Genomic DNA, 14,997 nt, shown 5'->3' with positions numbered 1-14,997 from the left:
ATCCCTACACTTCCCACCCTAGGCACTATGGGCAATTTAGCATAGCCAATCCACCTAACCTGCACATCTTTGGACTGCGGGAGGAAACTAGGGCATCCACAGGAAACTCAGGCAGACATGGGGAGAATGTGCAAACTCCACACAGACAGTCGCTTGAGGCTGGAATCGAACCCAGATCCCTGGCGCTGTGAGGCAGCAGTGCTAAGCACTGAGCCACCATGCCGCCCCACACTGTTGACGTCACTTTGCATTGCAAATGAATCATCCAGCCAACTGAGCTAATCATTAACATTTGGTATATTCCATTGTTAAAACTGCCTTTTTTTTTGATATACACAGTAAACTCAGTGAATTAAAGAAAATGGGAATAAAAGCCTACAATATCACTGAGTAGGGCAATTTAGTTAACATAGTAGTGCTTACTTCTGGAGATCATCAGCAACTGATGAATATTTTTGATTATTTCTTTCAGATTTTGGGACTCTGTCGAAGCTCTGCAAACCAGAAGTATATCCAATGGTACCAAGATCCTCTGCAAAAAATGTTCCTATTCTTAGATTTGGATTGGGTTGCAAACTCTGAAAAATAAAGAGCGTATGTAGTAAATCATTCTATTTCTAATAGGTCTCATTCACCTACATTATCTTTCTGTGAATGGTCAAATCAACAGAAGTAATAAGCATCTCACTATGAGACATTAATGTGACATATTTAAACTGCTAGATTAGAATTTCCAAGCCCCAGAAACAACTGGTCAAAGCTCTTATAGAGTCACAGAGTCATACGGCATGGAAACTGACCCTTTGGTCCAACCATTTCATACCAAACATAATCACAAACTAAATTAGTCCCACCTGCCTGCTCTTGGCCCATATCCCTCCAAACCTTTCCTATTCATGTACTTATCCAAGTGTTTCTCACCAACACAAGTCAATTGTGGTCCAGTTTTAAACCCCTGATATTTCCCTGACTCTTGAAATGATACCAGAACTATAAATAGTTGTGAATATGATTTTAAATAACTTCCCATTATGAATATTACCTTTAGATTTATATGCTGCTCTTGCTGTAAATATTTTATTAATAGTTGTTCTTTTTGCTCCTTTGAAAGAGTAGAGGTTCGTACTGCAGCAACTATAAACAGAAGAGACAATGTTAAACTTGGTTAGACATTTGTGAAGATAGTGCTTGAAAAATATTTCATGATCAGTCTGTTAGATCAGCCAAGCAATGAATAATAGTTCAGACGAATTTTTTTTAAATAGTTGAAATTTCCCATGCCAGGACCAATAGCAGGATCTGTAATTTCAGTAATGGCCAGCATTTTACCAGCAGTGACCAGAGACCAACGTCCAATGAGGGCAGCAACCTGCCTCACAAAGCTACCAGCTGCAGGTTGAAGAGTATTTCCATGATGATGCATATTAAAAGACAGGTATGTTTATTTTAAAGAGACAGGAAGGCAGGCCCTTACCATCAGGGTTAGGGTTTCAAGTTCACCATCGAACAGGTGGGCCAATCACATTCATAGTTTATGAAAGAGCTATAAAGAGGTCCCATTACATCCAGTGAACCCACTGGGAGAGAGATTATGAGGATACGTCAGTTGATGTAGTGTAAGTGCACTTCAAAAAGACATTTTGAAAAATGATACATAATAGGCTTGCCAAGAAAATGATGCCCATGCAATAAAAACGCCAGATACTGATGGGGAAATAGACTAGCAGTGAATGGGTGCTTTTGAACAAAAGGGAAAGTAAAAAATGAATGACTTAGACCTGAGTGTACAGGACCTAATTTCAAAACCAAAACCTTAGAATATTGTTAATTATTTCTATTGTCAACTATTCGGAAAGGGAAATGAATGGGCTCTTGAAAGAAATAGAACTGCATTCAGAGGGGATCAAGAGAGAGATGGGAGGCTTTGGATTGCTCCACTGGGAACCAGCATGGACTCAATGTGCTGAATGACCTTTTACAATGCTGCATATGACTTTGACTCTGACTCTCAACACACGCCCCTCCTAATTCTAGCCTTCCTGCTTCCGAGCCCATCACCACAGGACTAGTCAAATTCAGCAATGCGTATCTACTTTCACAAGAACATATGAGCAAGAGTAGGCCATTTAATGCCAGAAGCCTATTATACCATTCAACGAGATAATGGCTAATCTGCAATTTAACTCCACATATCCATGCCTGATTCAATTTCTTAATAGCTTCGGTTAACAAAAGTCTACTACCCTGATTTTAAATTTATAGTTTATTTAATATCGATTACTATCTGCATAAAAGTATTTTAAACTGCTGCCATTCTTTTTGTGCAGATGTGCAGAATTTATTTGAGACGGAAGCGGTATTACCAGTTTTAGCAGGTATGAAAGTGGATAAATCCTCAGGTCCAGATGAGATATACCCAAAGCTAATGTGGGAGGCAACAAAGTAGATGCAGAGGATCTGACATTAATTTTCAAATCCTCTCTGGCTACAGGAGGATACCAGAAGTCTAGAAGTCAGGTAACATGGGGTGTTAGGAATAAACCAGGAATCTACAGGCCTATGAGTCTCACATCGGTGACAGGGAAACTATTGGAAAAATCTGACTGACAGGATTAATCTGCACTTGGAGAGGCAAGGATTAAACGAGGATAGTCAGTATTGCTTTGTAAAGGTGGGACTCATGTCTACACCTTTGATTAAATTTTTGAGAAGGTGACCAGGTCCGTAGTGCAGTTGATCTAGTTTACATGGACCAAATCAAAGTCTGTTCTAGAATTGGTATCTCCTGTTCAAATTCAGGTATTAGGTGCTCCTGACTGATACCAAGTCTTACCAGTTAATTACCTCTATGAATTAATACAAGCCTCCATATAGTCTTTGTGCTAAATTTGATAGAAATTATTTGTCATTTTAAATATTTTTCTAGTAATGCCTTTTCTTCCTCTTCCCGACATTTCCACAAAGTCTATTCCACAGTAATAAACATTTTTGAATAAAAACAGAAGTTGCTAGAAAAGCTCAGCAGGTCTCGCAGCATCTGCGAAGAAAAAATCAGAGTTAATGTTTCCGGTCTGGTGACCCTTCACGGGACCGAAACGTTAACTCTGATTTTTTCCTTCATAGATGCTGCCAGACCTGCTGAGCTTTTCCAGCAACTTCTGTTTTTGTTCCTGATTTACAGCATCCGCAGTTCTCATGGTTTTATAAATCATTTTGAGGTTGTTTGAGTGATATCCGTTTCTAAGACTCCTGTGTTACACTTAAGGCAACCACTAAGCAACATACACAAAATGCCAAAAGTAATCACTCTCAGCTTTTCATTTATTTCTACAAACATTGTATCTTCTCTGCTTGGCCCTTTCCCCTTGGTGACCAATACAGGTGATCCCTGATTCATGAACATCCAACTCACAAACAAGATCTCATAGTAATATTAATTTTAAGGATCCAACATGCAAATATTTGCTTGTACTGACAAATGACTATTTAACATCACATTGTATTATTTTCCAACTTCTGGCCAAAACAATTTATGAACGTACTCAGGAACGGAACCCGTTTGTAAGCTGGGGACTGCTGTATTAAAAACATTGTGTGTACAATCCTCATACTGCTGATCATAGCACGGCTGGTAGAGTGGAAGCAGACTACACCACCATGTGAATTTAAACATGTCATTTTAAAAATATTTACGTAGAATGATTGTTAATTGTATATCCATTGGATTTAATTATATGCAGTGGAGGACATATGGGCTTTAACTTGAGCAGATATAAAGAGAAGTTCACAAACTACAATGTATTTGAGTTAACGGAGATTTGGTAGTAACATTTTTGTACTGTTTCACTTTGTAAATAAATATTAGACTAAATAAAAATTGCCTCCTGTACTATCCAACTGGCATTTTGCAATTTAACACTAATCGAAATTCAGAAGAGTTGGGATCAAGATTGGAGTTAGAAAACAGTAATGGCTCCATTTTTGTGCTCAAGCAGTTGCCATTGACCTCAAGGAAAGCTGGCTGCAAAAGTTTAGTGATCCTTCCAGTTTAATGTTGTCCTTTCTGATAACAATTGAAATCTTGAGCCAAGACGAAAGGGATAGAATAACATCCAGCAGCAGTGATTTTAGCCAGCAGGTAAGGAATCATTCACATCTGAGTATTTGCATGTAGCAAACCAGTGAGTTAAAAGCATTTTATATACTTGTAATTTAAGATTTTTGTGAAATAAATTATTATTATTGGACTAAGTCAAGATTCCTAATCCTGACGATTTCGCCATTATTATTACAGTATATCTGAGCCATTGCTAAATGCTTACTTTCCATTTGCCTACGATCAACAGCTGATTCAATTCGATGCGGGAACATATTATAAACTTGTGCTTTGTTCAGCTCTGGCATATTTTCATCGATCTGTTAAAAAAAATTACACAAGTGTTGGAAGAAAATAGAGAATTCACCTTACATTTAGTTGAACAAAGATCTACATTCATAATTTAATAAATGACTAACCTCTTGAAGATCTGTTTCTATAGTTTGTTCTCGTGGTGGTGGTGTTTTCTTAGGTCGGCTGAGACTGAAAAGCTGCTTCATTGAAAAGTTGGCTTCAGGAGACATTGATTTTCTAACCATATGTTTATATCTTTTTAAATATTCAATTTCAGATTCTTCATCAACAACATCTGTCGATTTGCGTGAAGCCTTGATTTCTCTAGATATCCAACGCTTTATAGCTGATAAATTCAAACTTTGAAAAAAATCATCAGAAAAATACAGTTGAAAACAAACCAAAGTCTAATACTTAAATCATTATTTCTATAATGTCAGACTTCTTCTCCTCTCTGTAATTTTCTCATTACTCTGATCCGAACATTTCTGTGCAATATTTTCAAAATAGCAATACAGAGGTAGACGTTTAAATTCCATCATAATAAATTTTGAAATCAAATTCAGCATACAGTAATATAGTAACTAGCAAAGTAAATCCTGGTTGCTAGATTGGCAGAAAATCACATGCTGGTTCATTAAATCTATCATCCAATGACTAGTGCTGCTGGTAACTGGTCTGAATCACAAGTGATTCATGTATCTAGCTGATTGACAACTTAAGATTCTGAGAAGTGATCTTGCAAGTTACTGAATTGTACAGATTATAAACCAATGGGGAAGAAGGTCCATTAGCAAAGAACTGGCTGAAGGAGGACAAAAAGGATTAACAGATATAATTAAACAATAAATGCAATCATCTCAGAAGAGAAAAGGAAAAGTTTTCTTGCTCACTAAAGTACATTATGCAGTTTGTGAATTACAGCCATTTTTCTCCTTACCTGCACTTCTTCAATCTTCCATATTTGTTTGTGCCTATCCTCTATAGTCCATCAACTATGAATGTATTTAAGCTACCATACGTCATAGAAAATTATAACTCAAGCAACTTGAATAAGTGGTGCAAACAGTCAGACAGTTACCACACAGTTGCCATTCAAATATGAATCAACAGAATTGGAGGGGGAGGAAGGGAAAGGAAAGAAAATGCACAACATGTGTATTTGAGGTACTCACCTTCAGAAACATTAGCACCTCAACAGTATCACAATGAAATAACACAAACCTATGTACACATTTACCTTACAGGTGGTTCCATCACTTGCGAAAGATAAAAATATAAATGGTAACATGTTTTCTATTAATATTAAGCAGATAACTAAGATTAGCTTCAAACAAGCTCTTAACTAAGATAATTTATTCAAACACATATTCTAGTCACCAAAGACCAAGGGAGACATCAAAGCATTTACAGGCTGGCATTGAGAAGAGTCACTGGGTTCATTCTTATTGACAATAAGTTAAGTTACAAAGAAAAACTGGAGAAACCTGGGCTTCTCTTCTTGAAAGAGAAGGAACCTACTGAGGTATGATTTTATAGAAGCATTGAATATAATTAAAGGAATGTGAAAAGCAAATTTAAAATAATTAAAATTTAAATTATGAATAGGGCAAAAGAGGACAATGGTTCAGATGAATAAATTGTAAATTTAGCACTGTTATCAAGGTCTTCATAAAAAAGAATAATCAACATTTAGTATTGAGTTTCGAAATGGGTCATCAAGTTAATAATCTTGAAATCATTTACAAAAAAACGAGATAGGACAATGAATGGAATGAATAGATGAATTACGATGAGCCAAATGAGCTCTTTCACCCCTAATCTGTAACACTGTATTAACTCAATTATTTGTTTTTTGATTTGTAAGAATTGAATATAAATAACTGCTGGCCATCATATACTTTTTAACTGTAGTATGAAAATTGCAAAACATTTTGTCATATCTCATTATAAATTAACTAGTTGTGCAAACTTTTGTTGCAACTCAAACTATTTTCTATAGTTGGATTTTATGTAACAACATTATAAAACAAAGCAGAAAAGAATACAAACAGGTGCATTAAAACAGTAAGGCCATGCTTATCTAAGTTGAAAAACTTACAATTTTGTGCAGTCCACGGTAAGCTGAGCCTTTAGTCTACTAAGATTAGCTTCATCAGTGAATATGGAGCGCCGTCTTACTACATCCACCATTTGAAGATAGTGAAGGAATAACTGTTCACAGACAGTGATGATGTGTGTAGTAATTCGTCGGCTGAGTTCTTTGTTTTCCAGGTTTGTCAAAGTAATGTCATCAGAATGGTGCATAAACTCCTCCCAAAGCATCTTTACATCTGCTAAAATCATTCCTCCCTAACAATAACAATTCCAACTTCAAATTAATCTGGTCAGAAGCACAGTATACTTTTAAAATAATATTGCATAATTAGTTCAAAAGAGGTACTGCAAACTTTTAATTAACTGGCACCTGTGGGATCAGGAATGTACTGATTGATCAAATACTCAGATTGATGAACAGGTCGAAATAATCAATGTAAACACACACATTAATACAGCGGTCATACTCATCACTGTCATACTTTATTCACAGCATAAATCACTTAAATAATAATGCAGCTTTGCCTTAAATAAAACTTACCGGCCTTACAGAGCCTCCTCAAGCACCATCAACTGACTACTTGGACATCACGATAATATAGTAAACTTCTGGTATTTGAGGTACATAATTTTTGCCAGTTTATCAAGAGTGCTAGTTCGTAAAGTGCCAGTTAAAACAAAGTTTGCTGTACTTGCTTTCTCTATATTAAAATTCATTGTTTTCCCAAAAAAATAAACTGGTAAATGAAATTTCTAATGTGATTTGGTGAGAAACAAACCAAAGATCCAACAAATGATCATTGGTTTGTAATATGTTTGCAAGTTTGAGCAATGCAAAATAGTAGAGTCTATATGACTTCACAGTTGCACAATGGCATAGAGAATAGTTAGGGTTCCCTCACCCAATCACTCCTGAAGAAGCTCTGAAGAAGTTATATTGGACTTGAAACATTAACTCAATTTTGCTCTCCACAGATAATGCAAGAATGAGTTCATCCAGCACTATTTGTTTTTATTCCTAATCATCATTCATGAGTCTCATGAGAAATCAATTTTGAAGAATGATAACATCAGGTTCAGCTGCGTCAATTCTCAAACCCCAACAGCCTACTAACATGCCACCAAAATCAGACAATAAAATGAATCCAACATGTAATGTCAAACATTAAAAAGCATGAATAAAATGCAAACGACTGTCAAAGCTGGACATCTGAATCAGAAAACATAAAATCAACACATGCAGAGAGATCAGGGAGTTCATATCAGATTCACATCTTTAACAATATTGGGATGAAAGATATCAATGCAAAACATTGACTGGTGTTGCTCACTCCATATATTAATATATCCCTTTCAAACAAAAAGGAAACACCTACCAGCGCTTGTTGTGTTGCTATAGAAACTGATGAAACTTCCGTTTTTGCAGCAATCCTTCTTTGAATTAATTGACAGAGTTCAGTGAGAGTGGCCGGGGCTGACCGAACATTTTGATCAATAGGAGTTACTGGACGCTTTAGCTGAAACACTTCAAGGACATAATCAAAACTGGATACAACCAATAACAAACCACACAAACTAAGTCCTACAAAGACGCTCTGTCTTTGCGATATCCTATAAATACTGCATGTCTATTTGAGTACTGGTTTGATATTGGTACCTTTCAGTGAGTGTTTTAAGGCATTAACATGTTACACTGCTCCGTTTGCATGTTCTTCGCTCAAGCAAAGAAGTCTATGCATTTTTACACAGCACATGAGAACTCAAGTTAAGTTTAAAAACTTTAATGGAGTACCTGATTCACACTGGTTACATTTGGTAAATTAAAACCACCTGTTAAATCAACTACCTTGAACAAACAATTTATACATCGATATGATTCAAAATTTATTCATGATATACTTTGCCTATAATTTTTAGAATTCTTATTTACGTTTACATACCTCTTAACAGATTGATAACTTTGGGTTGGGTATATTGCTGGAGGTTTCATTACAGGACATCTTGCCTCTAATCATTCTGCCCCAATTGTCTTGATATTGTTGACCTACTATGGCTTTCTTCATGGTAACCTGGTTTTCTATGTCAATTGGAATGTGAATAGACACCTCATTACTGACTGGTAACTCCAAAAACACTCCACTGGCTGTCAAATGCTGGCTAGGTGCATTAGCCTTGGTAAATGCTGGGTAACAGCGATTGGGTCGGGCGTAGTTGGGTCTGGGTGGGATGCTTTTGGAGGATTGGTGCAGACTCAATGGACCAAGTGGCCTGATTCTGCACTATAGATATTCTATGATGCTGTTTACCTGTAGCCCGAGTCTACTTAGTTTTAATGAATAGTGATTCTTGCTCAGTACAGAAACCTAATGTGTATTTTCTATCCGGCTACGTTTGAAAGTAAGGTAAACTGGGAAACATTTAAAATCTTTTAACTTCTGTGACAACTCCAAGAAAGTGGTACCTGATTTCCAGTGTACTACCCCAGTGAATCTTAACATTATGGCAACTTGCTTGACATCAGGAATATGCTTTTAAAATAATTTTTCGTAATGCATGTTTCAAATCTAATATTTTAGTAAGCAATGATTCTCTTGACAATACGAAAACTCAGATTTGGGTCCTAACATTTGGTTGGTTAATAAACTATTCTCAAAAGTATTCCTGGAGAGATATTACCTTCAATTCTAAATGATCCAGTGACCACAATACTCCTTGTTAAAACAAATAACAAATTAATTACCCAGAGTATCACCTACTGTTTCTAAAGCAACAGGCCTACACCATTTGAAATGTCTGATGTGCTCAGAATCAGTTTTGGCTATGATGTCCTCCACAATCCAATAACCTTTCTAATGAGACAATGAGTCTCCAGTTCATAATGAGCACTGAAGAATGAACAGCTTTCTTCCACGGCAGTTTCGGGTAGGCAAATTTTAAGTAAAGTTGCACTGAATTGCTGAATTCCATTATAAAACACTTTGGGGCCAGATTTTTACTGCCAAAGCAGGTAGCTTAATTCAGGGAGTTTTCTAACTTGGTAAACATGCTAGGATTCAAATGGTCCCTTTGGGTTCAATTTTGACTCTGGGGAGAAAGACTGGTTAGAAGGCTTGATTCAGTCCACTTTGTCCAGCTGTTTTAGAAGCTGTTTTGGCTTCCAGCACATGACATTCATAACTCCTCACCACTCACAAACCTGTAACTTTGATGGCTCCCCAACACCCTACCATGACCCACCTTACTTCCATAACAACTCATGCCCTTCATAACCCATGCCACCTCTATGGCTACTCATGAACTCCAATCACCCCAGTCCCTCATACTCCCAAGTCACTTCCATGCCAACTCAAGCACTTTAATTGCTCTCATATCAAACCACCCTCCAGCATATAAATTACGATTCATTCAGTATTCATCTGGAGCCATGGGGAGATGAAAAACAATACCTTTTTATTCACTGGATGCAAGTGCTGCTGGCTCAGCTAGCATTTACTACTCAATCCTAATTAATTAATTAGGTTCAGTTAAGAGTTAAGTTGGTTGAGGTTCAATGAGCCAAATGGTCCCTTTCTGCACCATATTATTCTAACTGCTTACCAGATGCTTGAGTCTAATTACTTTTAATGATTGTGATTCATGTCATCACAGAAATCCAGGGTCTGTACTTTCTATCAGGCATAGTGTTGTTGGTGTGCAGTCTCGTGTTGCTCAGAGAAGGTAAGGATGGCAGATTTCCTTTCCCAAAGGACATTAATGAACCAGGTGGGTTTTTATGATACATGTTCACCATTGGGCCCATTTTTCATAGTAGATTTTATTGAATTTCAAATTTCACTATCTTCCATGGTGGGATTTGAATCTTTGTCTCCAGAACATCAATATGGGGATGTGGTTTGCAATCCACTGGTATTATCACTACACTATTCATCTCCTTCTGCCAATCTTTCCATCTTTCATTCCTACACACTTCATCGTGAAAAAATCCTCCATTTAATAAACTCATTCAAAGTTCTTAAATCTTAAGTGGTTAATCTTTTGTTTTAGAACATTCCTTTCATTGCCCCTAAAGTGTCAACGTGTGAACACAAAACCCCCAATGAGATCATTGTAACCAGGCAGTTTAGAAAGAACATTGGTGACAACACTTCATAAGTGTTTCATTGCTTTGGGACATCCTGACATCATGAGAAAGGTATTTACCAATACAAATATATTTTTTGTTCCTAACCTCATCCAGATTTCCACAATGCCTTACAGAAATAAAAAGGAATGAAGATAATTTCTGCCATACTTCCAAAATATGGTTCCATCACAAAGACGAAAGGAAATAGTTGCAGAAACAGATACTTATTAAGCCTTAATATCATGTAGGGGTACCTGGAGGTTTTTCTTCAGTAGGAGCAGCTGGGAAGAGACTTAGAGGTTCCAGCATGTCTTTATATCGTTGGTGTAGTTCCTTAGCTGCAGCTGTGCTTCGCACCATAGTGCTTGAACCATTTTTATTTGATAGCTTCTTGCTTTTATTTTCCATAACAGTTACACCAAGGCATTTGGTCATCATTGTAGGAAATCACTGTCAAAAGAACATAACCAGAATGTATTTCACATAAATTTCGCAATTTAGCAATTTAAAAAAAGTAAAATATTCAGCCTCATGTTCACACAATCCACAGGTACATCAGTAATACTCAGCTCTATTTTTCACCATCCTCAACTTGAATTGCAATCTCTGACTATTGTTGAACTTTGCTATACCTGAATTCTATCAAACTACACAGTTCATCATGGCAAAACTGAAGCAATGACAAGATCTGTTTCAGGACTTGAACACACATCTAGGTTGATACTGAATGAATGGTGCAATTTCTGAAGTGCTATTGTCCAAGAGAAACTTTAAGCTGACAGCCATCTTATTGTTCATATGGATATAAAAGATTCTATAAAATTATTGAAGAAAAGTACGGGATAGCCACCATAGATCTGGCCAATGTCTATTTTTCCACACCTACGTCAAAACAGATTAACTGGTCATGGCTCCTTGTCATTTGTTGGACCCAGTGTATTAACTTCAAAATTTCTCTCTTTGTAAACCTCACCATGGCTTTGCCCACTTTAACTCTGCAACTTCTTCCAAAGCATGCCCTGCAATTTTCCAACTCTAGTTTCCTTCTTTACAGGACATTTGGCGACAGCTCTGGTACTAGATTCTTAATCTATTTTAACCACATTTCCTAAACTATGAAACATGCTTCTCAACACTTTCAGTTTTATTATCATTCACCCTTCTACTCAAAAGCTACTACATTGACCATACCTTAAATCAACACCACATTTTATACCGCTGCTCTCTGTTCCTAATACTGTAGAGTGCCTTGAGATGTTTACCACATCAAAAGTAAATGCAAGTTGCTCGTGTCGGACGTGAGAAAAGTTTAGAAATTATTTGTCCCTTCCAACCTTGTTTTTTTCAAATCACATATCATACATCAATAGAAATTCCACCAACGCCTCTTCTTTTGCAATGCCAATCTAGCTTTTTTTTTATGGGCTACAGGTGTCCTGATAAGGACGGAATTTGTTGCTCATCCCAACTGCATTGAGAAGTGATGGAAGGCTGTTTAATTGAGTTGGTGCAGTAAATACAGTACAGGTACACATGAGTGCTACTGGGAAGCAAATTTCAGGATTTTGATCCCAAGACTGTGAAGGAATGTCGGTATGGTTCTAACTCACTAATGTGCTGCTTGGAGAGAAATTCACAGATGGTGTTGCATATGTTGTCCTTGTCTTTCATCATGCTAGAGATCATGGGTGGTGCTGTCAAAAGAACGCAGCTAAAGAACTTGATGAGTTGCTGCAGGGAATCTTGAATATTGTACAAACAGCTGCCTCTGTGTGCAGTGGCGGAAAGGTGAATGAATTTTGATTTGAGGGATAATGCTGATCAAGTTAACTGCTTTGTCCTGAATGTTGTTAAGCTTTTTGAATGTTTCTAGATGTGTATTCCATGCAAATGAAGAGTATTACACTTCTTAATTGTGCTTTTTAGATGGCAGACAGGCTTTGGAGAATCAGGAGGTGAGTTACTCACCTCAGAATTCCTAACTTTTATAGAATCCCTACAGTGTGGAAACAGGCCCTTCAGCCCAACAAGTCCACACCGACCCTCAGAGAATCCCACCCAGACCCATCCACCTAATCTACACATCCCTGAACATTATAGGCAATTTAGCATGGCCAATCCATCTAGCCTGCACATCTTTGGACTGTGGGAGGAAACTGGAGCACCCGGACGAAACCCACGCAGACATGGGGAGAACGTGCAAACTCCACACAGTCGCCAGAGGGTGGGATCGAACCTGGGTCCCTGGTGCTGTGAGGCAGTAATGCTAACCACTGAGCCACTGTGCCGCCGAACTTCTTGATCTGGTCTTCTAGCAGGTTCTAGTTCAATTTCTTGTCAATGGTAACTGCCAGGATTTTGATAGTGGGTGATTCAGAAATGGTAACGCAACTGAACATTAAGATGCCGTGGTTAGATTATCTCTTGTTTAAGACAGTTATTTCCTGGCACTTGTGTAGCACAATGTTACTTGCCACTTGTCAACCCAAGCCTGAATGTTATCCAAGTTTTGCTGCATATTGGCATGGATGCTTCAGTATCTGAGGAGTTGTGAATGGTATTAAGCATTATACAATCATCACCAATCATCCCCAGCTGAAAATGGATGAACCTAAAGAATTCCTGCAGCAGTGTCCTGGACCTGATACACATGGACTCCAACACTCATAACCATCTTCCTTTCTCACAGATAGTATTCATACCAGTGGAGACCTTTCCCTCATGATTCCCATTTCCTGCAGTTTGCCAGGGTTCTTTAATTACACACTCAGTCAAGTGCTGCCTTGATGTGAAGAACAGCAACAATCCCAGCTCATGAGTTCAGCAATTTATCTATTTTTGAATCAAGGCTGTAATGACACCATTGGGCCTTGTGGCACGCAAATTGTGAATCAGTGAGCTATCCCTATGTAAATGTCACTTGATAACATTGTCAACAACACATTCCATTACTGTGATGATAGAGATGAGGTTGACAGGGCAGTAACTGGCCATATTGGATTTATTCTGCATTTGCTGTACAGGACATACTTAGGCAATTTTCCACAACTTCTGTTGGGTAAATGTCAGTGTCGCAGTTTAACAGTAAAAGATGCACAGACATTTCTTATGACAACTAATTGTCCAATATCACTTCCAAAATCAATTAATGAACATGTAAACGAAAATATTATGAATGCTATTCAATAAACATGCTGTGTATGAGACTGTTAGTTGCTACAGTATTCTTACCATTTCAAAATCACTACTAATTTTGTAAAGCATTAGATGTGTGAAGTATGTTTCTGAAAATCTAGGAAGTGCGAAGTTTAATCTGGTAATAATTTAACAAATGTAACGTTCAAGGATCATAAAATGCATGGGAACCAATTTATAGTTAATACACTGACTATATAAGTAAATATAAGCAGTGCACTAATGTCTATCAATCAATATGCATACTTTAGTACAGAAACAGTAAATATAGAGCTGACTATAGATAATAGGGTCGAAATGTTTATTCCTAGCGATCAAATTAGACATGATCATTGCAATCACGCCACAAACTTCCAACTGTCTTTGTTGCGCATTGTGGATATCATCACCAAACTAACTTTGGGAAGCCTCTTACTCCTCATTCATCTTCACAGCTACACACAACCGAGAATAAAGGTAGGAAAGGACCACCCCCGCCCCCTCACCTGAGTGTGTACGAAGCACACAGGCTCTCAATCCATGGTGTAAAGATGATGCTAGCCCATTCCCCTTCTCCCTCTGCACTTGAGGCAGGAACCCTTCACTCAGCTTTTTCCACCAGTCTGCCTCCGCCGCCCCATTCTCCGCCTTTGCGGCGGAGGGATCCCAACCAGTGCGAGCCGCCCGGTTGCCGGGTGACGGCCGTATACAGTGCGCGAGGCTGCCAATCATTCACGTGAAAGGAGGGCCGCAGGTGAGAGCAGGTAACACATGGAGACATGTCCCTGGTCTCACTTATAACTCACTGCTCTGCATTGACCCTTGTGGAAGTCGAGTTTTAATGTGGCACAATACAGAGGGACTCGTGGGCGTGCACACCCAACTGCCTTGGCCAGAAAAGGAGTTGGGGCTTGGTTTCTTGGGGTAGACCTCATCTCCACTGGAGGTGCGTATTACCCGCAATATGTCCACTGTCACTTTAGCGGTGTTTGTTCAAGTAGGGAATACCTTGACCCATTTGCTAAAAATACCCCCGATGACTAGGATATACTTATATTTTCTTTTAAAGGATGGTAGTGGGCCGACGTTATCCATTTGAAGATCAGTCCACTGTCCGGTTACTGGCCCAATATTCCTTAACTCTCCTTCATTGGCATAGTTGTCTCATTTGTTCTGGGCACAGATGATACAATTTTGAACATAATGTTTTATG

At 38.0% G+C, this 14,997-nt stretch overlaps 1 protein-coding gene across 1 annotated transcript in view; it reads right to left on the bottom strand.

Annotated features, from left to right (window-relative positions):
* ccdc87 (coiled-coil domain containing 87) overlaps positions 1–14,395 on the bottom strand; it is a 68,666-nt gene extending 54,271 nt beyond the window's left edge. The window contains exons 1-8 of the mRNA XM_048610585.1: positions 14,291–14,395; positions 10,865–11,060; positions 7,864–8,012; positions 6,492–6,742; positions 4,516–4,750; positions 4,323–4,416; positions 1,043–1,134; positions 424–578 (exon numbers count right to left, since the gene is read on the bottom strand). Coding sequence (XP_048466542.1) covers positions 424–578; positions 1,043–1,134; positions 4,323–4,416; positions 4,516–4,750; positions 6,492–6,742; positions 7,864–8,012; positions 10,865–11,048 — 1,160 coding nt within the window. The 5' untranslated portion in view covers positions 11,049–11,060; positions 14,291–14,395. The remainder of the gene's footprint in view (positions 1–423; positions 579–1,042; positions 1,135–4,322; positions 4,417–4,515; positions 4,751–6,491; positions 6,743–7,863; positions 8,013–10,864; positions 11,061–14,290) is intronic.
* Between the last annotated feature and the right edge of the window lie 602 nt (positions 14,396–14,997).

Source organism: Rhincodon typus, chromosome 22 (assembly GCF_021869965.1).
Source record: "Rhincodon typus isolate 14 chromosome 22, sRhiTyp1.1, whole genome shotgun sequence".
NCBI classification, from domain to species: Eukaryota; Metazoa; Chordata; class Chondrichthyes; order Orectolobiformes; family Rhincodontidae; genus Rhincodon; species Rhincodon typus.
Note: the sequence above shows the minus strand (reverse complement) of the source record. Positions and strands in the feature narration are given on the sequence as shown.